The sequence below is a fragment of the Accipiter gentilis genome, chromosome 16, assembly GCF_929443795.1.
Source record: "Accipiter gentilis chromosome 16, bAccGen1.1, whole genome shotgun sequence".
Classification (NCBI taxonomy): domain Eukaryota; kingdom Metazoa; phylum Chordata; class Aves; order Accipitriformes; family Accipitridae; genus Astur; species Astur gentilis.
Genome location: NC_064895.1, coordinates 2,212,125 through 2,225,992, shown reverse-complemented (window position 1 = coordinate 2,225,992; position 13,868 = coordinate 2,212,125). Strand labels below are relative to the sequence as shown.

General features: G+C 65.9%; 2 protein-coding genes across 3 annotated transcripts; both read right to left on the bottom strand.

Annotated features, from left to right (window-relative positions):
- Positions 1 to 3,880: 3,880 nt before the first annotated feature.
- On the bottom strand, positions 3,881 to 8,273 carry PRPH (peripherin). Of its 2 annotated transcripts, none has more exons than XM_049819558.1 (9): positions 7,892 to 8,273; positions 6,239 to 6,299; positions 5,878 to 5,973; positions 5,637 to 5,798; positions 5,428 to 5,553; positions 5,105 to 5,325; positions 4,638 to 4,687; positions 4,393 to 4,469; positions 3,881 to 4,286 (listed from the first exon to the last, which is right to left on the bottom strand). In XM_049819558.1, the coding sequence occupies exons 1-9, from the start codon at positions 8,257 to 8,259 to the stop codon at positions 4,239 to 4,241; spliced, it is 1,209 nt and encodes a 402-aa protein (XP_049675515.1). In that variant the 5' UTR covers positions 8,260 to 8,273; the 3' UTR covers positions 3,881 to 4,238. The 2 variants fall into 2 exon arrangements, with proteins under 2 accessions (XP_049675515.1, XP_049675516.1); XM_049819559.1 differs by having other exon boundaries at positions 3,881 to 4,283.
- A 1,133-nt stretch (positions 8,274 to 9,406) lies between these two features.
- Positions 9,407 to 11,470, bottom strand: LOC126046761 (tubulin alpha-1C chain-like). The gene is made up of 3 exons (XM_049819574.1): positions 11,244 to 11,470; positions 11,008 to 11,156; positions 9,407 to 10,415 (listed from the first exon to the last, which is right to left on the bottom strand). The coding sequence occupies exons 1-3, from the start codon at positions 11,362 to 11,364 to the stop codon at positions 9,438 to 9,440; spliced, it is 1,248 nt and encodes a 415-aa protein (XP_049675531.1). The 5' UTR covers positions 11,365 to 11,470; the 3' UTR covers positions 9,407 to 9,437.
- Positions 11,471 to 13,868: the final 2,398 nt, after the last annotated feature.

Here is a 13,868-nt window from a genome sequence, read left to right as displayed (position 1 = left end):
TTCCCAAGTCCCTCTGTACAACGGGCGTGGGGCTCAGGATGGGGAAGACCAGTCAACGGAGGATGTGGATGACGGGCCAGCTACGCCAGAAGTGTTGCCGTGGTCTGAAAGACCTACCCCCGTATCACGACCACCTCCACGAGGAAGACAAGACGGGTTAGGGTTGTGGGTGACTCCCTTCTGAGGGGAACACAGGGGCCGAGATGCCCGACAGAGCCTCCTCCTAGGGAAGCCTGCTGCCTCCCTGGGGCCCGGGTTAAGGACAGCACTGGGAAACTTCCCAGCCTGGGACGGCCCTCGGGCTGTTGCCCGTTACCGCTCTTCCATGTGGGTGGCCATGAAGCCCCAACGGGTAGTCCAAGGGCGATCGAAACAGACTTCAAGGCCTTGGGATGGTTGGGAAGGGAATCTGGAGCACGGGTTGGTTTTCCCTCGCTCCTTCCAGTTGCGGGCAACGACATTGGAAGAAACAGGCGGACCCAGTCTATTAATACGTGGCTCTGGGGCTGGTGTCACCAACAGAATTTGGGGGGTTTTTTTGGATCATGGGATGGCCTACTCAGCACCAGGCCCGCTGGTGTCGGATGGGATTCGCCTTTCTCAAAGGGGGAAGAGGGCCTTTGCTCACGAGCTAGCGGGGCTCGTTGACAGAGCTGTGAACTAGACTCGGAGGGGGAGTGGGATGAAATCAGGATCGCGCATGACAAGCTGTGGGATGACACACCAAGGTTAGAGGGACGAGGTGCTAGCAAGGACCCTCAGCCTGTTGCTCTGAGACGTGCTGGGTACACTGGAGCACACTGGAAGTCTTACGGAGACAAAAATTAAAACTCCTTTCCCCAGTGCTGGGGAGCAGCCCCTTCTCCTCCTCAGCTGTTTTGCCCTCTGTCCGTACAGTGGGTTTTACCCATTTTAAATCTGGTTTTGCAGAGCTGCTACGGACTTCACCGAAAGGCTCGGCTTTAGCTTTCCTCCCCCCCACAGCTCCCCAGCACCAAAACCTCCCTACCCACACTGGGCTGGGTGCTCACCGCCAGCTGTGGGGACAGCCCGATGCCAAGTGGATCGGTGGCAGGGGGACCCCCCCCACACAAAATGGTGACAATTGTGCAGGGACTGCTGGGGGGGGGAGCGCACAGGATCCCTTCTGCAATGGGAGCCGGTGTGCAAGGACCCCTGTGCAACGGTGGTGATTGTGCAGGGACCCTCGTGCAACAGGGGGTGGGTGCAACCCTCAGCATAAGGGGTTTGGGGGGGGGGGGGGGCAGCTGCGTCCCATAGCCCCGTACACAGGGACACCTCTCCAAGTGACTCTTCGAGGTGGAAAAATTCCTTGTCGCAACAGATTTTCAGTAGGCGATCAACGGCATGGCAAACTCGGAAAGCCTGGCTAAGCGATACCAAGGCTTAATTGCCCACCCATTATCCTTTAGATATAAACTATTGACCAAGTCTGGGACAAGAATTGGATCCAGCTGCACCTAGACTCCTCTCTGGGATGGAGTTTAGAAAGCAAGGGGGTTCTTTCCCAACGAGAGGGTCTTCCTGACCTGTCCTCTCTGCCGTAAGTAACCAAGTATAGGCTGGCATCGAAACTCGTTAAGCCACTGTCCCATTCACCACCGAACTTCCCTCTATCGGGAGGTTGTTGCTTCTCTCTTAGGAGTGAAGTCCATAGCTCCATCCACCACAAACTGCCGTAGTCGGCTGTATGGCAAGTGGTATTGCTGATTATTTACGTAGGCACGTATCAAACCCGAGGCCCAACTTCTCAGAAGAATGGTGTCACGACCCAGACTGGACAGACCAGGGAGTCACGTTTAATTGGAAATTCCCTTGGGCTAAATTAAGGTGAAATTATACCAAATGATCGGTTAAAGATCTTCTTTATGACACAAGCAAACTGAACTGTGGAGGTGTGGTAGTAGGTGGCAGGAATTGGCATAAGACTACTTCTGTAAACCGTGTATCCATCTACAACGATTCAGGGAATAAGGAGATCCCTCCCGTTGAGTCCCGAGGTTCCGAGCAGACCCCCTGGCTTTCCAGACTCCTCCTCAGAGAAGGGCCCAGGGGCAGCTGGATCCACTCTTAGTCTCAGACTTGGTCAACGGTTTATATCTTGAAACGGATGAGGTGTAGGGATTTGGAAAAGGAAAGAGAGAAGAAGACAGAGAGAAAGGAAAAGAGAAAGATTTCACCAGTCCTGGGTCCAGCGTTGGTCCGGTCAGCCGAGGGGTCCAATCCTGGTGGGCTTGTGCACCCCGGGCTTCAGTCTGTGTCCTTTTAGCATCCTTGCCCCTCCTTCGGGCGGGCACCCGAACTTCTCAGGTTAAGGAGCAGTTTGTGAGCCTTCGGGCTTGGGGGGGTCGTTTGTGGAGTAACTTCTCCTTCCCTGCAGCCTTGGCCATGGTTTGATCTTTGTATCAGAAGAGCTTATCAGAACGGGGAGCTGGGCACCCTCCAGCACGCCCTCCCTCTCCTGTTGCTGAGGTCTGAGCTGGTGGGCTTTTCCCCTTGGTTCCTTGCTGTGGAGGGTTTGTCTTTAAGCTGAACTTGCCCCACCACAACGTTTGAGACATGAACTCTTTCAGTCTCTCACAAATGGGCTGGTGACAATTAGCGTAACTGGGAAGTCGTTGAAGACCAGTTAAAGGCCGTTAGGGTGGCAGAGCTGCTGGGAAAGGGACAGGAGCCATCTGCAAGATCAAACTGCTCCATCCCCGACACCATTTTCCTCCCCGGAGCCGTCTCTTGCCAGGGCTCGGCAGCCCCAACTCCCCAGCCCATCCCCATAGCAGAGGGGTTCCAGCCCTCCGGCCATTTTGTGGCCACCTCGACCCACTCCCGCTGGTCCCATCCCGAGCGAACGCCGGCAAGGAACCGAGAGACCACCGACCAGAAAACAGGGATTGGACTTGGGAACTGGCCGAGCCCACACCCCTGCCAGCCCTTTTTGGGGGTCCCCAAGCTGCTGGGCACCCCCCTGGCCCCAGCCAGCAGAAGCCACATCCTCCTGGCCAGTGGCCACGCCATGGTGGCACCGGCCCACGGCCACGCAGGGACAGGGCTGGGGACCGGGGTCTGCAGGGCTCGGGTGGGGGGACCCAGCGTCCCATGGCTCCGCTCCCACCCCGGGGACCCCAAACACCCCCAGGGCAGGCAGTGTCCCCAGCGTGTGATAATGGGGGGGCGGGGGCTTGTGTCCCTGCACCTCCCCAGGGTGCCCCCCACCTCTCCAGCATGATCATCCCCTCCCCAATGCCAATCCCCACATGGTGTCCCCAACCTCCCGAGAAACACCCTTGTCCCCAAATGTCCCCCCCCACCCCACACCCAAGGTCCCTCCCTGACCCCAGGATCAGCATCAGGGGCAGCTCTGCAACTCCCAGGCTGGGGAGCAAGTTTGGGGGGGGGGGGGGGCCACGTGGCCTGCAGCAGGCAGGGAGAACTGGGGGGGGGGGGGGGGGGGGGGGGGGGGGGGGGGCAGACTAGGCACCCATGGGGGCTTCGGTGGCACTTGAGCCCCCCACCTGTGGGCCACACTCCCACCATCCCCTGCCCAGCACCGTGGTGGGTACCCCCCACCCTGTGCAGGCACCCCCCTGGCCAGGGTGCTTCCCCCAAGCCTGGCCCCCACCCCAAGTACTGCCCCCCCCCCCAGACCTGCAGCCCCTCAACCCCCCCCTGGCTTCGTGCAGCACCGGGCACCCCCCCACACACTCTCCCCCTGCCCACAAGTGACTCAGCCCCCTCCTCACCACAGCCTTTATTTGCCACTCAAGCAGAATGGGGACATTGGGGGGCAGCCCCCAGAACCCCCCCCACGCCCCCCCCAGCCAGGCCCTGCACCCCTTTCCCCCCCCCAGCCCACCCCAAAGGCCCAGGGCCGGCAGCCAGGCAGAGACACGGGGAGGGGACAGGGCCTGGGCCCCACCGGAGCCCCCAAATCCCGGTGGCAACCGGTGCTGCCGCCATCGGTGGGAGCGGAGCTGGGACCCCCCCCGGCCCTGGGTCCAGGGCAGAGCGGGAGACACTTGCTAAATATTAAACACAAAGGAGGTTCCAGCAGGGAAAAAAAAAACGAAATGGGGGGGTACAAGGCACAGGGATGCGCCGCAGCATCGCCCCAGGGTGCTGGCAGTGGGGATGGGGGCGGGGGGGGCAGCCAGCCCCACGCTCTGCTCCCTGACCCACGTAGGATTTGGGTGGTGCAGGATGGGTGCCGGTCCCCTCCGTCACTTCCCCGGCTCCGCTCGCTCCTTGTGTGACTCCGTCACTACCTGCTGTGGGGGGGGAGGGGGAGAAAGTGGGGGTCAGCCCCATGGTGGGGGTCAGACCCCCCCCCCCCCCCCCCCCCCCAGGCAGGGCCCTGCAGCCCCCAATCCTCACCTGCCCGTCCCGCGTCTCGATGGTTTTGATGAGCACCATCCTCCGCACCGGGCTCTCCGCAGGCTGCGCTTCCAGCACTGGGGCACAAAGACCCCATCAGCCCCCCCTGTCCCCGTCCAACCCCCCCCCGGGGTGTGGGACCACCCCAGGGCAGAGCCACAGGGACCCACCTGCACACCCCTGTGGGGTCTGTGCCCCAAAAAGAGGGAGGAAAGACCCCCCCAGACAGGATAGGGGACCCTCACCTGAGCTTCTTGTGCTGAAGGAGGTGGCAGGGTACAGGGGGACGGTGATCCTGGTGGAGGGAGGGGGGAGAAGGGGGTGAGGAGGGGGGGGGCTGGGCCTCCCAGACATCACTGGTGACCCTGACCCACACCGTTAAGTCCCTGACCCACGCCACAGTTGATCTGTGCCGGGCCGGGCTCCTGGGCATGGGGCCAGCGAGGAGCCGGCGGCAACCCCCCCACCATCGTGCCTTCCTCCCCCTGACCTTGCCTTTATCTCGGCAGCGAGAAGCTCCCATGGGAATTTTTTCGTTGCCCAGAGCTGCCTCCTGGCAAGAAAATCCCATAACAACCAGCATGACCCAACGCAGGGTGGGGGGTACACACACACACCACCACCAGCACCCCCGGCCAGATTCTGCACCCCGGCAGCGATGGGGACGTGAAACTGTGTTTGAGCCTCCCGACACGGGGCAGAGCAGCCTCACCGGCTTTCCTCGCCCTCCAGCAGCTTGCGGTACGTGGCGATCTCGATATCCAGGGCCATCTTGACGTTGAGCAGGTCCTGGTACTCACGCAGGTGCCGCGCCATCTCCTCCTTCATCTGCTGGATTTCTTGCTCCAGCCGCCCCACCACATCCTGATAACTCCCGATCTCCTCCCCAAATTCATCCTCCATTTCCCGCATCTGCCGCTGCAGTGCCTCGTTCTGCGGTGGGGAGGAGAAGGGGTTATGTGGGGCTGGGGTGAGGGGTCTGGTGCCCTCACCCCCCACCCCAAACACCCACCCCCACCCCGCCGTAGCTCTCACCATTCCCTTCAGCCCGTCCACCTCGCAGGTGAGGCTCTGGATCTGCCGCCGCGACTCGTTCATCTCCTGCTTGGCCAGCTGCAGGGCTTCGTGGTTGCGGTTGGCCGCGTCCGAAAGGTCGGCAAACTGCAAGAGCCGGGGGTGTCAGGGCTGCCGGGGTGCCCCGGCCCCCCCATTCTCCCCCCCCCCCCCCCCCAAGTCCTGGGTACCTTCGACTTGTACCATTCCTCGGCTTCCTGAAGGTTCTTCACGGCGATGCTCTCGTACTGGGTGCGGATCTCCCGCAGCGCGGCCGTCAGCTCCGGTTTGCAGACCTCCACCTCCACCTGCACCGCCGGGCTCGGGGCGCTCACCTCCAGGTCCCGCAGCTCCTACGAGGGCACGCGGACCGTCACCCTGCGGCACACGGACCCCCCCCACCCCCACTCCACCCACCCTGGCCCCCCCAACCTCCTCATGCAGCTTCTTGAGAAAACCGATTTCGTCCATCAGCAGCTCAACCTTGCGCTCCAGCTCCAGGCGGGACAGCGTGGCATCGTCCACGTCCTGCGGGGAAAGGCCAGGCTGAGCTCTGGGACAGCTCAGAGGGGACAGGACCCCCCCTGGACCCCCCCTGGTGTGGTGCAGGATGGGGAGCACTGAGCATCGCTGGGACCGTCACAGGAGTGAACTGCTGGGTCAGGGGCTGTGCGTAGGGCAGGGGCATCACTGGTGTGCGCTGCGCTGGGGGGGGGGGGGGGGGGGGGACACACGTGGTAATGGGGACTGTACGGGGTGGGGGGACAGACACCCCCCCCCCCAGCCCCCTCACCTTGCGGAACAGCACCAGGCTCTTCTCCGCATCCTCTCGTTTCTGCGTCTCATCCTCCAGCCTGGGAAGAACGGGGATGAGAAGGAGGTGGGGGACAGGGTGCAGACCCCCTCCTCATGTCTCCTGCTGCCTGGGGTCCCCCTGCCCTGCTGCAGCCCCCCCACTTCCCACTGCAGGCACACAGGGATGGAGGAGGAGGAGGAGAAGCCCCCCAAGCCTGACCCACTCCCACCTCGCAGCCCCCAAGGGCCTGGGCTGGCCTCAGCCCCGGGAAGGGGCAGCCCTGGGGTGTCCCTGTCCCTGCACAAGCAAGGCAGGATCAGCCCCTCCCGCAGGACCCCAACATCCTGGGGGACACCCCCCCCCCCGGACCCCCATCACCCCACCCCTGGGCTGCAGGGCCATGACCCCACTGCAGCCCCCCCCAGGACCCCTCACTGGGCCATGTTCCTCCCAGGGGGGAGGCCCAGCCCTGCCCCAGTCCCATCTCCCCCCTCACTGCTCATCCCAGTTCACTCCCAGTGCCCCCACCCTGCAATGCCCCGCCCAGTGCCCCGCCCTTCCGCAGAGCTCTGCTCTCCCAGTCCCCACCCTGGGACCCCACCCAGCGCCCCACCCCTCCCAGTGCCCCCCCCCCCCCCCCCCGTGCATCCCGGGTACTTTTTCCAGAGTCTGCTGGATGCACCCCCGGCCCCCTCCCCAGTACACCCGGTGCATCCCCCGGTCCCCATCCCAGAGCATCCCCTCAGCCCCATCCCACTGACATCCCTCATCCCGGTGTATCCTCCCATCTCCATTCCACTGACATCCCCCATCCGGGGGCATCCCCCCCCCAATCCCGGGGAATCCTCCCCATCCCACTGACATCCCCCATTCCCATCCCAGGCATCCTTCATCCTGGTGCATCCTCCCATCTCCATCCCACTGACATCCCCCATCTGGAGGCATCCCCTCCATCCCCATCCCACTGACACCCCTCCATTCCCATCCCACTGACATCCCCCATCTGGAGGCATCCCCCCCAATCCCGGGGCATCCTCCCCATCCCACTGACATCCCCCATTCCCATCCCGGGCATCCTTCATCCTGGAGTATCCTCCCATCCCCATCCCACTAACATCCCTCATCCCGGTGCATCCCCTCCAGCCCCATCCCACTGACATCCCCCATTCCCATCCCAGGCATCCTTCATCCTGGAGTATCCTCCCAGCCCCATCCCACTGACATCCCGCATCTGGAGGCATCCCCCCCAATCCCGGGGCATCCTCCCCATCCCACTGACATCCCCCATTCCCAACCCGGGCATCCTTCATCCCAGAGCATCCCACTAACATCCCTCATCCTGGAGCATCCTCCCATCCCCATCCCACTGACATCCCCCATTCCCAACCCGGGCATCCTTCATCCCGGAGCATCCCACTAACATCCCTCATCCTGGAGCATCCTCCCATCCCCATCCCACTGACATCCCCCATTCCCATCCCGAGCATCCTTCATCCCGGTGCATCCTCCCATCTCCATCCCACTGACATCCCCCATCCCCATCCCACTAACATCCCTCATTCCAGTGCATCCCCTCCATCCCCATCCCACTAACATCCCCCACCCGGGGGCACCCCCCCACCGCATCCCCCGACCCCACCGCCCACCCACCGCTGCCGTAGGGCCGCTAAATCAGCGGCCAGCCCGTCTCTCTCGGCCTGGAGCCGGTCACGGTCACGCCCGAGATGCTGCAGCCGTTCCCGCAGCCCCCGCAGCTCCCCCTGCACCAGCCCGGCGGTACGGGGAACGGTAGCGGCGGCGGCGGCTCGACCCAGGGCGTTTCTTAAAGCTCCGTTTTGCCGTTCCAGAGCTCGCACCCTTTCTAGGAAAGCGGCGAAACGATCGTTAAGGGCAGCCAGTTCTTCCCGTTCCGCGTTCCGAGCCGCCGCCGCTCCCGCCAGCCGCCCCGAAGCCGCGGTGAGGGGCGGCGGCTCCCCCAGGGTACGACGCCGGAGCGGGGGGCGGCCGCCGCGGTTCATGGCCGGCACCGGGGAGGGCGGTGGCCGCCGGTACCGGCTGTTTATAGCGGGAGGCGGCTCCGCCCACGCCGGGGGGACCCGGGGATGAGGGAGAGAGGGGAGGGGTCTCCCGGTCCGGCGGGGGAAGGGTCCGGGGGTGCTCCGGGGGATGCAGAACTCCGCTCGGGCGGAGGGAGAGGGGCTGGGGGACACCTTGGGGGTGCAGGGCGGTACTGGGGGGGGGGTGTCCCCCCCTCCAAGGAGGGTGGGGAGAGGGGCTAGGGGTGCAGACCCCCCCACCCCACCCGGGATGCAGAGAGGGGCTGGGGGCTGCAGGGTGAGCCCCAGCCTCAGAGAGCCCATCTCACCTGGGTCCTATCCTGCCCGGGATGCTGAGCCTCATGGAGCAGGCAATGCAGACCCTGCCCATCGCAGCACCCAGGGAAGAGGTGGGGGGGCCCTGTCCCCATCACCCCCCCCCCCACCACCCCCTATTTTGAAGGGGCAGCCATGACTCGGCGCTGTTGGAGCCGCCCTGCCCAGGGGCAGCGCTGGTTAATGGGCTCTGCCCCCCCCCCCGATGGTGAGGGCAGCACTTACGGGAAGGCTGCAGGGGGTGTCCCTCCCACCCAGGACCCCCCCCACACACCCCAGCTCTGCAGAGCACCCAGCAGAAACCAGCTCCACGCCACCACGTACAGCCTGTCTGCACCAGCCCTGCCCAGGGCCAGATCCTGCCCACACACTCGGGGCTGGAGGGCGGCTGCCAGGGCAGGCGAGGACAGCCCTGGCCTAAGCGGGAGCATGGCACTGGGGGGGGGGGGGTCCCAGCCTCCCTGGGGGGGCCGTTCTCAGGGGTCCTCACCCCACCTAGGGACCCACCCAAGTGACGGGGACTGCTAGGGACAATAGGGTATGGAGGGGGACATGAACATCCCACCCCCCCCCAGGAAAGGCAGCCCAGCAAACCATAGCCAGCTCATAGCACAGGACCCAGCCACGGGACCCCAGTTCCAGGCAGCCCCCCCCTCCCCAGTCCAACCAGTATACCAGCCAGCCACACCAGCTCAGCCAGTACCCCCCCCCCCCCCCCAGGTCACCGTTGCAGCAGATTCTGCTGGGACAATAAACGAGGCAAGTGTGGAAAGAGGAATTTTAATGAACAGCACCACAGCGTAACCAGTAGAAAAGACAAGGCACTAGTATTCCTCCCCCTCCTCTTCGCCCTCCACGCTGTCAGCCCCCACCTCCTCGTAATCCTTCTCCAGGGCGGCCATGTCCTCCCGGGCCTCCGAGAACTCCCCCTCCTCCATGCCCTCCCCCACGTACCAGTGCACGAACGCCCGCTTGGCGTACATCAGGTCAAACTTGTGATCCAGGCGGGCCCAGGCCTCGGCGATGGCCGTGGTGTTGCTCAGCATGCACACCGCGCGCTGCACCTTGGCCAGGTCCCCCCCGGGCACCACCGTGGGAGGCTGGTAGTTGATGCCCACCTTGAAACCGGTGGGGCACCAGTCCACGAACTGGATGGTGCGCTTGGTCTTGATGGTGGCGATGGCGGCGTTGACATCCTTGGGCACCACGTCCCCGCGGTACAGCAGGCAGCACGCCATGTACTTGCCGTGCCGCGGGTCGCACTTTACCATCTGGTTGGCCGGCTCGAAGCAGGCGTTGGTGATCTCGGCCACCGTCAGCTGCTCGTGGTAAGCCTTCTCCGCCGAGATGACGGGGGCGTAGGTGGCCAGCGGGAAGTGGATGCGGGGGTACGGCACCAGGTTGGTCTGGAACCCTCCGTCAGGTCGACGTTCAGGGGCCCCGTCGAAGCGGAGAGAGGCCGTGATGGAGGACACGATCTGGCTGATAAGGCGGTTGAGGTTGGTGTAGGTGGGCCTCTCGATGTCCAGGTTGCGGCGGCAGATGTCGTAGATGGCCTCGTTGTCCACCATGAAGGCACAGTCGGAGTGCTCCAGGGTGGTGTGGGTGGTGAGGATGGAGTTGTAGGGCTCCACCACGGCCGTGGAGACCTGCGGGGCCGGGTAGATGGAGAACTCCAGCTTGGACTTCTTGCCATAGTCGACGGAGAGGCGTTCCATGAGCAGGGAGGTGAAGCCGGAGCCGGTGCCGCCCCCGAAGCTGTGGAAGACCAGGAAGCCCTGCAGCCCTGTGCACTGGTCAGCCTGTTGGGAGAGTCCCCAGTGGGGTCCAGAGCAGGTCAGCCATGACTTCACACCCTCATCCTCCCCAGTATGGGTGCAGCAGGAGCCACCCGTCCCACACAAGCCCACGGGCAGCCAGCTCAGCCTTTGATGTGCCGGGAGCTCCCCGAGCGGAGCCGGCGGCACAGCAGGTCCAGCCAGCCCCGGCGCCAGCCCCAGCATGGGAACCAGAGGTTCAAAGAACTTGGGCAGCCGCACCAGTCAAACCAGTGCTGCACCAGCACCCAAACCAGGGCTACGTGGCCCCCCCCCCCCCCCCCTCTGCCCCAGGCTCCCGTCCTCCCCACCATGGCCAGGCTTGGCACCGGGCTGGGACAGGGCCGTACTGCCCGTGGGGCAGGCGTGTCCTCCGTGGGCACAGGGGACAGCCCAGACCTGTCACCCACACCCCGAGGCAGCAGGTCCCTCCGGGGGCAGCCCCACCTTCTGTCTCAAAGTGCTGATGGGGCGAGAAGGACCTGCTGCTCATCACCTCCCTGGGGACAGGGGCTTCCCTTTGTCCTCAGCCACCCCCCTGGGGATGGAGGACCCCCCCCCCCCATGGGACACCCACCAGCTTGCGGATGCGGTCGAGGACCAGGTCGATGATCTCCTTCCCGATGGTGTAGTGCCCACGGGCGTAGTTGTTGGCCGCATCCTCCTTGCCCGTGATCAGCTGCTCCGGGTGGAAAAGCTGCCGGTACGTCCCGGTGCGCACCTCGTCTGCGGGAACAGCCCGCCCACCCCGTTAGCGTCCGGCACCCGCTAACACCGGCCACCCCGCCGTCCCGTCCCGTCCCCCCAGCTCACCGATCACCGTGGGTTCCAGGTCCACGAAGACGGCCCGCGGCACGTGCTTGCCGGCCCCCGTCTCGCTGAAGAAGGTGTTGAAGGAGTCGTCCCCCCCGCCGATGGTCTTGTCGCTGGGCATCTGCCCATCGGGCTGGATGCCGTGCTCCAGGCAGTACAGCTCCCAGCAGGCGTTGCCGATCTGCACGCCCGCTTGGCCCACGTGGATGGAGATACACTCGCGCTGGGGGGGTGCAAAGCAAGGGGGGGGGGGCACTCAGGCTCAGCTAGGAGTAGCCCCCACCCCACTGCTCCAGAGCTGGGAGTTGGGGTTCCCAAGGGTTATTCCCAGTTGCCGCCACCCAAGGCCTGCACTGGGACAGGGATAACTTCAGCCCCCCCTCCCCTGCAGGCTGCCCATCACCCCCCCCCCCCCAAGTCTGGGTGCACCCACAGAAAGGGGAATCCCCCTTTTCTCCGCCAGCCCCGGGGCTGCTCCCGCAGCACCAGGCCTGATCCACGGGGATGGGGGCCCAGCCATCCCCCACCCCCACCCCCCCACTCTGCTCTACTCCAGGAACTGGGAAAAGTCTCCCCGGTCGCGGCGGCTGCTGGTTGCGCCCAGGCCAGGCTGAGAGCGGGAGCTGCCCCCGCCATCGTGACTCCCTCCCACTCGTGCTCCCGGCGAGAAGCACACCCTGTCCCTGGGGAAGGGGGGGCAGTAGGGTCCCGTCCCCCCCCCGACACCCCTCTCGGGGCAGGTTCCCCTCCCAGCTCAGGGAACCCCAAAGGCACAGCCCGTGTGGGTAGCAGCAAGGGGGGGGGGAGGGCTGTAGGGACGTGTCCAGGACCTGCGTGGGAGCCTGGACCACGCGGTGCACCCCGGTATGTCCCCACAGGGAGCCCGGGGGGGGTGGGAGCACCCAGGGCCCACAGCTCCAGTCCCCCCCCCCCACACCTCAGAACCTGCCCAGGGGTGTGTAAGGGCTCAGCAACCCCACGGGGTGTCCCGGACACGCGAGAAGCCTTTACCACCACCACCACCCCCCGGATCGCTGCTCCACGTGCTACCCTGGACACGGGGGGACCCAGCAGCCCCCCCCATCCCTCAGCCCTACGCACTACCCCGGGTCCGGGGGGGGGGGGGGGGGGTCCCCACACCCCCCGGGGGGGGGGTCCCGGCCCTTACCATGGCCGCTCTCTGTCCGAACCGTTACGAAGCACCGAGGAGAGAGGCGAGGGGGGCCCCGTGGGGCCCACCCCTGATATATCAGGGGGGGCGTGCCCCTCCCTGCTGGAGGGGGCAGGGCAACCGCTTTTCCCCACCCCTCTGGGGGCGTACGCTCCACCCCCGGTCCCGCCCAAGCCGCCGGCCCCGCCCACGCTGCCTCGCCTCGCTGCCGATTGGTCGGTTCGAAAGTCGGTGAGGTTGCGTAAAGGCGGTGATGTCGGCAGAGTGGAATGCGGCGGGCGGGAGGCGGGGCGAAGGGCGGGAGGCGGGGCGAAAGGCGGGAGGCGGGGCGAGAGGCGGGAGGCGGGGCGAAGGGCGGGGCGCTGGGGCAGGAGGGGCGGGGGGTGTTATGGGGGGGCGGGGGGCAGGAGGCGGCCGGGGCGGGGGGGGCAGGAGGGGTCGGAGGGCATTAGGGGCAGCGGGGGGTATTAGGGGTGGGAGCGCTTTGGGGGGGGTTATTAGGGGCAGGGGGGTTCGGGGGGGGCAGGAGGGTTCGGAGGGCATTAGGGGCAGCGGGGCTGGGGAGGGTATTAGGGGTGGGGGCGCTTTGGGGGCATATTAGGGGTAGGGGGGGCTCGGGGGGGCAGGAGGGGTCGGAGGGCATTAGGGGCAGCAGAGCTGGGGGGGGGGGGGGTTAGGGGTGGGAGCGCTTGGGGGGAGGTATTAGGGGTAGGGGGAGCTGCGGCAAGAGGGGGTCCCTGCACCCCCGGCCCAGTCTGGGCTGGGGGCCGGGGGGTAGCGGGGGGGGGGGGGGGTGGGCTCCAGCCGTCCCTGTCCCCGTTCCCGTGGGAGAAGCCCCGCGGGTGCCGCCGCGCCGGCTCCTGTGCCCGGTCACCGCCCCGGGTTGCCCTGCCAGCCCCCGGGGCGGCTCCTCGGGGGAACCCAGGCAGGGGCAGTTCCTGTGGGGCAGGATGGATGGGGCTGGGGGGGGGGCGGGTGTCACCCCCCTGTCCCCCCCCCCCCCACCACCACCCCGGGTCGGGGTCACATTCCCAGGGCCAGAAATGGGTTTGGGGACACAGGCAGCCCCGGAGACCCCCACACTGGGCTTTGAACCCCACCCGTGGAGTGGGGTTACTCCCTTGGTGTCTGTGTGTGTGTCCCCCCCCCCCCCGGCAAAGGGACCCTGGCTCTATGCAGGGCTGGTCTGCAGGGAGCTGAGGTGGGGGGACCAGGACGCCCCTGGGGGACCAGCCACGGAGATGCCCCCCCCCTACCCGGAGGAGGCTCCCAGCATGGCCGGGAGCAGCACATCCCTGCGGGGCCACCGTGTCCCCCCCCTGTGCACCCCTGGGGTCCCTGTCGTCCCCCCCCCCCCCATCCCAAGGCTGCACCCGGCCCCCCCACTGCCCAGCACCGTACACAATGGCTGAGCCAGGACCCCCTGGGCACCCCCAGTGTCCCCCCCACTCCCT